General features: G+C 45.8%; 1 protein-coding gene across 6 annotated transcripts in view; it reads right to left on the bottom strand.

The window, feature by feature from the left end:
* COL26A1 (collagen type XXVI alpha 1 chain) overlaps positions 1–11,712 on the bottom strand; it is a 160,933-nt gene extending 149,221 nt beyond the window's left edge. For 3 of the 6 annotated variants that reach the window (XM_065853206.2, XM_065853208.2, XM_065853207.2), the window contains exon 1: positions 11,261–11,712. In XM_065853206.2, coding sequence (XP_065709278.1) covers positions 11,261–11,412 — 152 coding nt within the window. In that variant the 5' untranslated portion in view covers positions 11,413–11,712. The remainder of the gene's footprint in view (positions 1–11,260) is intronic. The other 3 variants (XM_065853209.2, XM_065853210.2, XM_065853211.2) reach the window with 1 other exon arrangement.
* Positions 11,713–13,715: the final 2,003 nt, after the last annotated feature.

Genomic DNA, 13,715 nt, shown 5'->3' with positions numbered 1-13,715 from the left:
GTGGGGTTTTTTGGTTGTTGTCGAAGTTTAAAATTACCTGCCAGTGCAAAAGGACAGGGCAACCTAGCTGTCTCCACCAAGCTGAAGTGGAAAACTCCACAACAGTCTTTTAACCATTAATTTGGTAAGGGTGCGAATCCACACGAGCAAATGATCCATCTTCCTAAAGCAAAGAATTCACAAGCATTCCTCGCTCATTAACGTTTATATAAAGGGTGAGTGTCAGGAGGATGGAGCCAGGCTCTTCTTGGTGACAACCAATGATAGGACAAGGGGCAATGAGTACAAACTGTAACACAGGAGGTTCCACTTCAATATGAGAAGAAACTTCTTCCCGGTGAGGGTGCCAGAGCCTGGCCCAGGCTGCCCAGGGAGGTTGTGGAGTCTCCTTCTCTGCAGACATTTAAACCCACCTGGACACCTTCCTGTGGAACCTCATCTGGGTGTTCCTGCTCCAGCGTGGGGATTGCACTGGGTGAGCTTTCGAGGTCCCTTCCAACCCCTGACATTCTGTGATTCTTCTGGGAACAGAGTTATTGGTGAGAAAAGCCTCAGTCTATGCATGCACTGACTGACACTAGATACACTCACATCCCATTTTAGACACATACTACTTGCAAAAGCTTGCGGCAAATTCAAGGCAAATCCATTGAAAACAGCTGCCCTTTTTTTCCTCCTTTCCTATTTACACAGATTTCTTCAAAACCGAACATACAGAGGGTGAAGAGTGATACAAAGAAGAGCATGGAAGATAAAAGTTTGATTAAAATGAGCAGTTATGACTTGAGTTTTATTGATGGGTGACAGTTATTCCATATTTCTGTTGCTTTTTTTAGTTTGCTTTACTTACTGTGGGCAAACCAGTAACCCTGTGAATGACACGTGGCTACTCAGCAAGCCTAGAGTTTATTATTGCGTCAAGCACATATGTAAACAGCCTTCACTTGCTTGTGTTTTTTTTAATCCCTCATACACACGAGAGTTTTCCTTCACAATTTTCAGCATGGCGTGGATAAAATTTTACATGAAATATCTCAAAGGACAATGCCAAATACAGCCACCCTGCAAGTGAAGATAGCAGGTGCCATCACAACAGCACTCACTTGACCCATTTATAAGCAAGCGTATAGGGATGCCATGCAGCAGCTGAGTCACTGAACACCAGCACCCAGTGTACATACACATCAGTGCTGAACGTCAAATTAAATGGCTGGGACAGACTCAGGTCATGCGCTTCTTGCAGCAGAAAAAAAACCTGGTATGAGTTTCAGTTGAAACCATTTTCACATACACAAATCAAAAAAGTGGTTGAACCTCAGAGCGTGGACTGACAGAACAACTACTATTAAACTGTATCCCCTTGCTGTTGATATGTCCATGGGAACAGCCTATTCACTTACTCCATTATTGCTGGCAATATCTGAGCCACAAGCTACTTGGGGAAGCATGCAGTTCCTGTCAAATGCTTTTGTGGGGTTTGGTGTTGGCTTTTGTGGGGTTTCTTTTTTCAGTTGTTTGGCTTTTGAGTGTTAAACACAAAAAAAACCAACACACACACAACATAGCCACACACATCGGAGCTTATGGAGGTGCCCTGCAAAGTGAGCCTTGTCTCCACAGAGATGCTCAGATACAAATAAAAAACCAGCTGTGAGTAACACAAGGTGACTCGCAGGCTCAACCAGGACACCAGCAAAAGTCTCCAATACAAACCAATCCAGTTTCTAGTTGCATTCAGTTCAAGGGATGAGTTGTGGTGATTCTTGTAATTGCCACATTCCCTCCTCTCTTCCCACCCAGTGCAGACAGACACAGTTTCATCCTTAACCTTCCTAAAGGTTACGCAGTGTTTCATCCAAAAGGTACCTGGGGGCTCAAAGTTTGCTTTCGGCAAAATTCTGTAGTCATTTAGAGAAGCTCCTTTGAAAACCTTCTGGTTCAGAAGCCAATAACCACTTGGCAGGGCCTGACAGACATAATTATAGAGCTTGATTGTTTCAAAGGACATTACCCAAGCAAATGAATATGTTGCTGTGGCCCTCGCAATAAATTTCCAATGAGTTTTGGTTACAGAGATCTTGAAAGGGTTTTAGCAGACTTTTAATTACACTATCAGGGCTCCAGTATTTTTCTGGTGCTTGGCAAAATGGCATCCTATTATTTCTGCTTGCAACGTGCACTTATTCAAAGCTTATCCACAGGCCGACAGCCTAAGAATTCCTACAACTTTGTAATCCAAAGTTTTTGTATCATTTGTGATATACATTAGTGACTTCCAGTAACAGTGGCCCAAGAGACGGCATTTTACTGTGCGATACTTTAAACCATTTGGCTCTGTGCTGTATCCTGAAATACACTGCAGGGAAACTATATATTTTGCTGCAGGTTACGCTGACTTACAGCAGCATTAAGCCAAGCGCTGTAACATCCTACAGAGCCAATTTGCCTTTTTGCTCTCTGCTATACATCAGATGCTGCACGGGAACAGAGAACATTTGCAGCATTACAGCCCAGACCTGCCTTTGCTCATAGACTGGTATTTGTTTGGTAGCTCTGGTTGTTGCTTCCACGGGTATGTTACACATTCAGCCTCCCACTGCGGCTGCAGAGAGGAAAACTCCACAATCTGCAGCATCACCCGACCCTCCGCTGCTGTTCAGCCTCTCCCACCTCTCAACTTGCCCTCCAAACTAAATCCTTCTCTGCAAAGACAAACTCCCAAAGACTAATCTCAGTCATTCAGGCTCAGAGAAGTGCATTAAACAGGGAGCACGACAACCCCTATTCTGTAAGAGTGGAAGTTTATACAAGCGCCAAGTATTATCGTTCATAGATTTATTATAAACTTCTGCATATATTCATATGCAAAACTCTGGATTTTGCAGCTTTCCCTCTAAGATCTAACCACACCCTCATGAAATACTCCCCAAAGCCTTCCCTTACATGAAGGGAAGTATTACTGTTCTCATTTTATTTAGGGGAAAGAAAAGAGAGAGAATTAAAAGTCTCAGTTCCCAGACTTTGTGCTGCTCTACAGAATATACACTAGGCATTTAAGGGAATGGTCTTTTTCTTGGGAAAGAGGGTAGAAAACAAAGCCTTCTGAATCAGCCAGCTGATAATTAAAAGCAACTAAATCCAGATCACTTTAAGCCGCACATGAGAATCCAAACTCCTTAGATGCCGAATTCCTCTGCCGACCAGAAAAGCCAGGGTCACTTGCCCAGCTGGTCACTATTGTTCTGTCCAATAAAGTTCTGGCAGGAATGCATGTTTAACAAAATACAGAGATTAGGCATAGCAAAGAATGTGGCTTCCCCCCTCACTGTTTAGGTTAGTGGGGTTTGCCATGTTGAAATACTGAAGCTTAAGCGTATCAGATTTTCTCTGTCCTGTACTGCTAGTGCCAATGACAGACACAAGCTGACAGCTCGGTTCTCCGGATTGCTGCCATTATAGCTTTAGGTTCATTCAAAGCAGCATAAAAAGTTCACCTTGAAGCTACAATGACCACTCATTAAATTGGTGTTTTCTCGGGGATGCAGAATACCGAATGAGAAGGTCTCTCTGTACCTCCCATGCACCACAAATTCTTGAAGGGCAATTTAAACCAAGCCAGAGACAAGGGATCAGACTTCGAGAACCTTGCAACAGGCTCCCTTCCCTTCAAATGCCTTAGGATAGCCCAGATTTCCAAAAGAAAATCCAGCATCCACTGACTAACTACAGCATCAAAATGGCAATGATATTCCTAACATCTGGCTTAGCTCCTCACAGTTCAGAGCCAGGATATTTAGCTCACTTCACAACAGGGCACACAAGACCAGAGTCACAGGCAAAGACACCACAAGAACAAGTCACACAGATGATCTTGCAGACATGTTGAGACATCTCACAGGAACACAGCTTTACCAAGCCAGAAGCCGTGCACAAAGCAGCTCTGGTACCTCACTGGGCCAAGAGTTTCTCAGCTCAAAGAAGAACGATATTAAATAGACAGATATTTGAGACACATAAGTAGATTTGCAAAGCATACGTTCATCGCAGAACTGAGTTTAAGAAGATTATAAATAGCCTAGTTACACCTCAGTTAATAGCTTATATTTAGAGATATCGAGGATTGATAAGATCCCCTGCAGGAGTATGGTAGCTCATACTGTGTGAAGTGCAGTTTACAGGTAGAAAGCATCTAAGATCCTGTTACCATGACAGTCTCTCCTCTCTCTCTCCTGTCACAAAAAGCTGAAAAACAACTTTCTGTCAGAGCCACATAGTAAATCTGGAATAGATACAGCTGAGATACAAAGCCACTGACAGCCAGATCTAAGCATTTTCTTCTAGGAAGCCCTTTTTAATCTTCGTACCACAGTAACAGAAACCTTATTTTAGCTGGTATCACTTTCACTGGCACCTGAAAATGCAAATAGCTCAAAGTTTGCGCAAGATAGAGCAATGATACAAGCAGCCAGACAGCCCACATTGAGCAGGGCAGCAGAAACCAGACTAGTTTTTGCCCACTTACTCCTCCTGCTTCTCCAGAAGAAAGCCAGGAAGCTAAGCAACCTGAAGCAGGATGAAGTGGCATCACATTTGGAAAAAAGTCTTTTTCTTTAGGGAAAATACAAGCAGAAATCTCCCTGGGTTTGAGTGTTACATTCATGCCAACCCCCCTTCACACACAGGCACACTGGAGAGCTGTTGGTAGAGCTGTCACCCATCACTGCCTCAAATGAGGATTTGAAAAAGCTCCCTGTGCTCTGCTGTGTTTACAGCAATAATGAGAGCCTGGAGGAAAGGGGTTAGAAACATCTGAGTTTAATAAGGGCTAAGCAGCACAGAGCAAAAAAGAAATGTCTGCCCTTCCGTTCAGGGCTACCACACCCCAGCAAGCACCGCAGCACCAGGCCAATGGCAGACTCAGCACGGAGACGTTATGTCATGCGAACCGCCACAGCAGCCCATCTGCCCCGAGCCTTTTCGCAAAGAGAAGCAGCATTTCAAACCAAGCTGAGAGCTCCCAGCACCACACTTTTGAATGGCTAAATGAGCAGAGTCCTGTGGGGAAAAAGCAGATGTTGGTTGACCCCAGGCACAAAACAAGCCAAGGACAAAAGGGAGGTTTTTGTGCAGTGCCTTAACTGAGCAACTCCATCTCACAAGGTCATCACAACAGGGCAACAGGAACATTTAGCTCCTTTAACACCTACACTGCTGCCTTTTCTTAGTCCTAAACAACTCATAACATCCAACACACACAGGGTAAGGAGCATCCTATTCCAGTTTCTCACAAAGACGACCAATGATCGTGGTACTCAGGTCCTGCAATCACATTTGCTGCATCCCTTTCCTCACTTCTACAGCATCCATCTCCAAAACTGCCCTCACATGCAACATGTATCTTTCATAAAAGACCTTCACCTAGACTGCCTTTATGAGCCACTCTCTTCCCACCCTACACACTTGGTCTTTTTATTCCATTGAGAAGTGAAAAGCAGGAATCAAGAGTCTTGTCCATCTGCCAAAACAAAACCAAATCCCCTCTAGAGCACACATATATCAAAAACAATGAAAGCGGGGGAGTGGGACCCAGAACAAACAGGACTGGACCCGTTCTTAGCTCTACAGACTCAGCACAATTTGGTTACATGACCACGTCCAGGAGGATATTCCCCTGCCTCATGATTTCATTGTACTGACATTTCTGAGATGCTCTGAGCAAACACGTGCTTGTATCCAGTGCAAATACTGCAAAGAATATCACTTCCACCCAGTTCCTAGGGGCAGAAAAAGTTGGAACCAATTAAAAAGACATCTGACTACATAACCTGATGTCAAGATTGGACATGAACAGATGCGTTTCCATGTAGTGGTACCTTGCATTAGCTTTAAAGTTTTGCAGATGGTTTGTTTGCTCAGCACAAAGGAAGGTGACTGCATAACGACAGCCTTACTCAGCTTGCACAGGACAGGCGGGAGACACACAGCAAAGCACAGAGAAGGGAAAGAGAAGCTCACAGATACCCTTCTCACCTTCAAAGAAGATTCAAAATCAACTACTAGGATTTTAAGTGGCAGATTCTCTTTTCCAGATAAACCACACAGATATGGAAGAGGAAACTAATTTGTCCCAAACATGAAACGCTATGAAGCTGCCTTCATCTCAGCAGCATCCATTCTGTGGGCCTCTGAGTGAAAGCCATTTCTAAACAGATGGGAGAGGTTTTTTCTTTGCCAGGGCTAAGATTTACCTACTTTGTAGGCTGAAAAGGAGTCTCAAACCTGAAATAGCTTCCTATTTATTGGTCCTCCCAAAAACATTCAATTATTTTCAAATAGCCAGGCCTAAACATGACAGGCAATGCTCTCACCCAAGCACACTCTTTACATATACATCTGTTCATTTCCAAGAGGAGGAGAAAATTCAACTTGTCAAAAACAGTCAAACCATCTAAACCATGTTATTCCATGCAATAAGTTGCAAGTCAACAAATAATTGTTTCTTACTAAAAAGGAGGTAAGGTAACTAATTCCATTCAGTGCCACATTGTACATGAGCACAGTAAGCAAGAGCTTTAATATTATTCAACTATATACAGTTGAAAAATAGCAGAACAGTAACCCAGTTAGTAACAATATGCTTTTCTTAACTTTTGCAGCTACGATCCTTAACAGAGTGTCTGGGATACCTAAGCTGGCACAAGTTAGCTTTATGCATAAAGCCTCAAAATAAACATTATGCCTCAGTGAAATGAAGTTTAAGCACTGTCTACATCTCTGTAATTAAGAGTGAGTTGAGAGCTTTGAGCATATTGCAGAAATTAGGTCGGATGAATTCTAGTATTACCCTACAGGAAAGGTAGTCTGTGCTTCACAAACCACCTTACCAGACATGCTAGAGGTCTAATGCAGGAAAAAGCAGGAGTAACTGGCCCATTATTGTACTCCAGCAGACCTAAAGCACTCTGTGCTCTCAGTCTTTCATCATTATCTTAAAGCTGTTCTTCATTTTTTCCCCTTCTATCAAGATAGAGCCCAATAAAACAAAGATATGAGTAAATATTTTACGATCCAAGTGTCACAGAACTGCTCTCCCCAAGCAAAGCTGTGAAGTTTCTAACCTGACATGTTTCAACTAGGAATTTAGCACACTAACAAGCTTAGCTCTGAGAAAATGAACAAATAAGAGTTATTGAAAGAGACATATTTGTTAATTTATCCAAAGGGAGCACAAGTTCACTGCCACCCATTGCTTTGCCTCTCCGCTCCCTTTTCCTTCCTAAAGCTAGAAAACGTAGCCTACATGAGAGGAAATGATTCACACAAGCAGATGGCAAGGCAAGACAGTAGGAGATTTCCTAAATGAATACAATTTACTGCAGTAACTACGGTCACGTCTGGTATTTCAAAGCCATTCCAGCATTGCTATGTCCTTACACTATCATTGGCTTCCCTGTTTTAATTGCATTGTGAAGCTACAGCACTGAACCCCACAAGTCAGATGAAGATCATAAGGCTGCAGAGTCCAGGAAAAAAAAAAATGTTGGATACTTCACAAGTTTGGTGATGAGCTTATGACCTTCTGCCCTCTGGTTACCTGGGCAGGGCACTTCAAAGGGGAATTAGTGCAGAGGACTCAGCATGACACAAATCCCAGCGAACCATGGGAAAACCAGAGACCTCAGGCACTGAACAGACTATTAGGTGATGGAGGGAATGACTCAGAAAGCAAGATCATGTCAGTAAAAGGAAAAAACCACACGTTTCTCCAATATGTATAGTTTTATATTCCACACCCACTTAAGAGTCACAAGAGATTTAGAATTTGGGTCTGAAATCTGGTTCAAACCATCTTTCTGTGGTAAAGAAAGAATTAACGGACAACTGTCAGGAAAACTCCAGATACATGTTCTGAAAGCACTCAGACTGCGGAAATCAGGATACTGATTTACAGATCACCTTTTGATATCAAGAACTGGTTTATATCACGTAGAGAGACCCACACTTGAGTTCACGAAGACTTGACGCATGAGTGATTTGAAACTACAGGAAAACAGGATGAGAAGTTAAGCTGGGAGAACACCAGTTCCAAAGACAACTAACACAGATTAAGGAGTTCTTCAAGAACCAAGCTACTTCCAGCATGCAAATCAGCTTCCCTTCACCTGGTTGGCAAAGCTTCTTACGTCCAAGTCTGGAGGACCCCAGTTGGTGCTTGGCAGACAGTCCCTCCATTCTTAAGCTTTGGGTAAGACCCACTTCCCATTCTCATTGTCTTAACACAGTAGCAAGCTAGAAACCCACACGCTGAATGCGAATTTCAAACAAAATAGTGAGGCTGCTACAATATATACAATGCAAATAAATACTGTTGCTTGTATTTCAGTCGATATTACTTGCACATCCCCTACAGAAGTTCAAAGTAATCCAAGGACAGGCAAATACAGACTACAAGCATTGTTGGTCTAATAAGGAAGACCTGTCACTAAAGCCAAGCAGAAGCTAGAATTTCCACTTTAGAAAAGGAAACAATGCAAGCAACATTTCACTGAAACAAGCATTCCACAATTTCTTTGTGAAGGATGTGAACATTCTCCTTTTCCTCCAAATTCGCCTCCACCCCCCTCAGGCTTTTTACACCGCCCAGTGCCTTCGTTTTCTAGCAGAAAAAAAACACTCAGCAGCCTGCAGAGGCTCAGAAGCCCACCTCCCAGCCAGCCTGCAACCCAGATACCAAGCACTAAATCAGCTGTTAATTTTGGAATGGTTTTCTATCTAGGTGGAAGACAAAAGATTCCAACAACTTTTATGTTGTTGTTGTTTTGTTTGGTAGTTTGTTGGTTTGTTTGGAGAAACACAACTTTTATGACAATTTAAAAAAAATTCTAGATTCCCAAACAGTTCAATCATGTCTTCACTTGCTGATCAAGGACAGAAAGAGACAACAGCAGGAACATGGCATCTCTGGATCAAGGAAACATGTCAGCTGTAGATCATTGCTTCAGTATGTGCTGCAACATACCCAAAACTGAAGCTGCAGCAGTAACTTTCAAGGCTCTAGCCTGCTTATTTCTGGGTACCACCAGCCAAGTAAAGTGCCAGAAGTCACTGGATAAAGTACTCACTGGGAAGGCTGGAGAAAAGAAAATGAGAATGGCTGTGTAGTACCATTCATAATAATCACCTACCTACCATCTTGTGTCTTTTGCAGCCTCCTCAGAGCACAGGCCAGCAAGTTATGATGTGGCAGAGCTGCACATACTTCAGGTTCTACTAAGATCCCCTGTTTAGATGGCAAAAGGGACAGGGAACAACGCAGACAACAGTTTATACCAGCCTGAACCAGTTCCCTGAACAAAATAGGCTTTGCACCAACATAGATCAATCAGATTTTAGAGCAAATAGTCTCATTCTTCTCAGCACCATAATAAATACAGAAAAGCAGAGCTACCCCAACCTGAAGCTGTGCCCTGCAGGGGGCTCCCCGCAAAGGTCCAACACTGGGACTGGCTAAAGTCTTCCCACACAGATTTTCCCATCATAAAGTGAAGCTGTTTGACATTTGCCAACAACAGAATGCCACCACTCAAGGGGAAATTAAAACATAAAAAGATTGCTTCAACGTGGGATATTTGACTAAGCACTTGAATTTTTATTTCAAAACATCCACCAGCAATTTTTCCCTCCAAATTTTTATTTCTCCCTTTGTTTTAAACTAGAATAAGATATTCTCACATGGCAAAGGCCCAGTGGACAAAAAATAGAAAAATCTACCAGTTTTCCCAACACCACTGTTTAAATCAGCTTTAGATGGTTTCATACAACACTTTATAGACTTGGAGAGGGACACGTTCCCCTGACAAAGCATCAGCTATCCAAACAACTGAGGCATGGGAAAATTGTGCAAGAGCGTGAACTGGGGAAGGTCTTTGGTGAGCAGAGACACAGTCTGCGCTCATGTAAGCGTGGTAGCTCTGAACAAAGATCTGCAGGCTAATAGATATGTAAGACAAATGACATGTGGTTTTCATTGCAGCTCATGCTTTGGGAAGGGGGTACCTTGGAACAGATCCAGCTGGGATAGGTTTATCCCATTACTCTCCTATAATTTTCTGCCGTTTCGAGCCCTTTGACAGTTACTGTAGTTTAACATCACACCCCCTACAGACTGAGGCCTGTTTGACAGGCCAGCAAACAAAACCACCCCCACTTGGAGATGAAATATGCACCATATGTGAGAACCGTGCAAGGCACAAGGCTAGCACCCACTCCTGTACTTCTGTGACATGCCGATGTAAATCTGTTGTGTAGATGCCTTATCCCAATTCCTAGCCCAAATAAGCCCTAACCTAAGCCCTCCTCCACAGCAGCATAACTCATGCATAGTAGGTATTAGCAAGGGGAGGAGGAAAAGAGGTAGAAACAGAATGGAAGAGCCCTGAATATTAAATTCCCAAGTCCCCATTTAAGGGAATCTCAGGGAAAAAAAAAAAAAAAAAAAAAAAGTATATATATATATATATATATATATAAAACAGTGCAATTCAAGAACAACTGGAATCAAGTTAAGCCACTCTCTCGCTTTATACAGTGCGGCTCATTCATCTGAACAGCTGTTTCACCTCTAGAGAAATAACCAGAGAAAACAGAGGGGAGGGGGAGAAGCCTAAATTGTTTGCTCTACTGAAGCAGCTAAATACAGTAAATCAAAACTGATTTACAATAAGTTTCTAAGAAATTGCTTTGGGGTGGGGGGAGAGGAGAAGAGTGGGAGGTTTGGTTTGAAAGAGCTATTTGAAAGCTGCAGCTCTTGAACAAGACATCTGTAATTAAGGTCTCGTCTTTGTTGAGCTGAAGCTGAGTTTTTCCTCGCAGCCGAGGGCTGTAACAGTTCCCTCTGCCGGCATCACCAGTGTCCGTTCCGGAGGTTTTTCGGGGTACGCGGTGCCCCGCGGAGCCGGCAGAGTCACCTTCCCCTCCCGACGGGCCGGGGGAGGCGAACAAGGGAGGGATTACGGGTTTCATTCGCTAAAGCTCAGCTCCTCCATTCCCGCGTTGCTCCCTGCCCAGAGAGGGAGACCGCTGCGGGCAGGTACGGAGCCTCCCTCCGCCTCACCGAGGACGGGGCCGCCCAGCCCGGCTCCCAGCCCCTCGCAGCCTCCGCGGGGACCGCTGCCCTCGGTCCGGCCGTCCCCGTTGCCCCCCGGGAGCCGCCGGCGGGGCCCAACCTCCTCGCCGGGGAGGCGGACCCGGTCTTACTTACCGACGACTGGCGAAGCCGCTGCCCGGCGAGCCCGAGTTCTGTTCCGGGTAGTTGTGCTGCAGGGTTGATGCTGGGAATTGATAGAGGAAGCCAGTCCCTAGCGCACATCCATGCAGGCAGCAGCACCAGGACAAGAAAAGAGCGAACTGCATTTTTGCAAGAACAGGATTTTCCTCCCGCCTCCCCCTTTTCCTCTCACACGGTACGCGCGGGGCCCCACCGTGCTTCCCCCGGCCGGGGTCACGGCGGGATCCCACGGCGCGGAGGTGCCCCCGGGACCGGAGACCACAGGGCAGGGGGTGCCTGGGACACAGGGACCGCTGCTCCGGCTCCCCAAGGGAAGCCCCGGCCCTGGCAAGCCGAGCCCCGGCGGCGGCGGCTGCTGCCCGCGTAGGGGGTCCGGGGCCAGCGCGGCTCTTTGCGCCCAGGGCGCACACTCAGCCCCGGACGCCTTTTCAAATTTGGCGAGGTTGGCCCGACTCCGTCAAAGGGGGCGTGGGGTTTCGGCGTTAACCCTTGCCAGGCCTCGCAGCAGACCCTACTGCGAAGGGGCTCCCCATCGGTGAGGGCGGCCAGGCACTCCGGGGCCGAGCCGGGGCCCCTCACGGGCACGAACCCCCCCGGGGCAGCACGTCCACTCCGGGCAGAGCTGGCAGCAGCATCGTGGGGAGGCCAGGCTCGGTTCTGGGCATGGAGCACACACGGGGAGCCTAAGCCCCAAATCCAAAACATCACTGATGCAGATCACCAAGTCTTGTGTCTCCCTGATTAACTAAGAGCTGCTTTGAGGGGAACCCACTGCACCCCAAACATCTGAAACCTGCTGACACTTTTCCACTGGAGAAGTTACACAAATAAAGTAAAAGTTTTTAAGATGCTTCATTCACAAGGTAACCAGAAGAAAAGTAATCCCTGCTTTAGTGTGTGCATCCTGCTTGTTTTAGCATCACATGTAAGCACACCCTTTATCACCACATCACACAGACCTCCTTAGCAGGGCACCCAGGATGGCCTTGAGCTTATACATCTCCCATTTGGTAAAAGTATCACAGACTCCAATTGCTGGCTTTCCAGTGTCCCTCTCCCAGCTCCAGAGGGACGTTGACTTTTGTGGCTTATTGGCCAACAAAGCAACTGGTCTGAACCAAACACCATAAGGAGGGATTTAACTTTTAAGACAACACAACTGTGTTTGTAAGTTTTCCAGCCTAAGATCCTGCAAGCTTACAGTAACCCCTCTGCACCCTCACCACTTGTGCAGCCATGCAAAAACAGCCCTGATTTACCACTGAAAACAAATCTTACTGGGGTATCCTTTCAGCCTGGGGCTTCCCTGTGAGGCTCTGCAAAGGCAGAGACCTCTTCCCCTCAGGGGCAATAAGATCCTTGAGAGATTCTGCAGTTGGAAAACAACTCCTACAAGACACCAGGAAAATGGCTCTGTTCATCGTGAGCACCTACCCCTTCCCCGATGGTGCCCACCTCCAGAGCCTGCACACAGAGATAAATAGCCCCTGGCTGGAGCCTATAACCAGACAAGTTTAGACTGCAAATGAGGCACCAGGTTTTTAAACAGTCACTATCATTAATCACTGGAACAAATCACACAAGGAGGCAGGGGCGCAGCCTGTACCAAAGCTCAGTGTGGCCTCCCTGGGGTTGCCCCACAGCTGCACTGGGGGTGTCCCAGACCCAAGAGCTGAAGCAGGTAATGCATCAGTACTCTCTGAAATCAAAGGGAGCTCAAAGCTCTGGTCCAGCAGCACCAAGCAGCCAAGCCTGCTCAGAAACAGCCACTATTTATTTACACAAAGCTGTCAGTGCCTGGAGCTGGGACATAACAGGGCCCTCTGCCCCAGGCTTGGCTCAGGTCAGGCTGAGCACCCTTCCCTTCAGTCTCCCCTTACCCTCAAGCATGGAGAACTTCCCATCTCCCACCTCCAAGAAAACAGGCAGCTCCCAACAACTCACCTTCAGATGTTCTGCCACTCAGTCATTTTACTCAAGAGTCAGCCCTCAGGAAACCTCTGCTCAGCCTGGCAGAGGAATAACAACAACAAAAAAACCAAAACAACACAAAGAAGAGTTTGCTGTCTGGTCTTCCCTCTTAGTAGAGCTACAAACTGCCCCAAATTCACTCTCATCCTGAAAAAGCAGTCAGAAGTTGCAACACACCTAACACACTAACCAGTTTTCTGAGGTTCCCCTCCCCTCAGTCTAGGTGACCATCCTCAGTTGTGTGTGCACAGCCAAACTGGGTGCAGCTGGGCCCACACCTGTGGCAGATTATTGCTGCTCCAGGCCATGTGCTGGGGGCTTATTTCAGTCTTTTGTCCCAAACACACTAAGTTCCCCCTCCTGACAGCCCAGGATAGATCATTTATCAGTATTTAACAGCCCTGAACAGCACCAGTGGCTTTCTGACCTATTTTCCTGGCTTGGGATAGCTGCTTCA

Source organism: Patagioenas fasciata, chromosome 19, assembly GCF_037038585.1.
Source record: "Patagioenas fasciata isolate bPatFas1 chromosome 19, bPatFas1.hap1, whole genome shotgun sequence".
Classification (NCBI taxonomy): Eukaryota; Metazoa; Chordata; class Aves; order Columbiformes; family Columbidae; genus Patagioenas; species Patagioenas fasciata.
The sequence above is the reverse complement of the archived record's forward strand: the minus strand, read 5'-3'. Positions and strand labels throughout refer to the sequence as shown.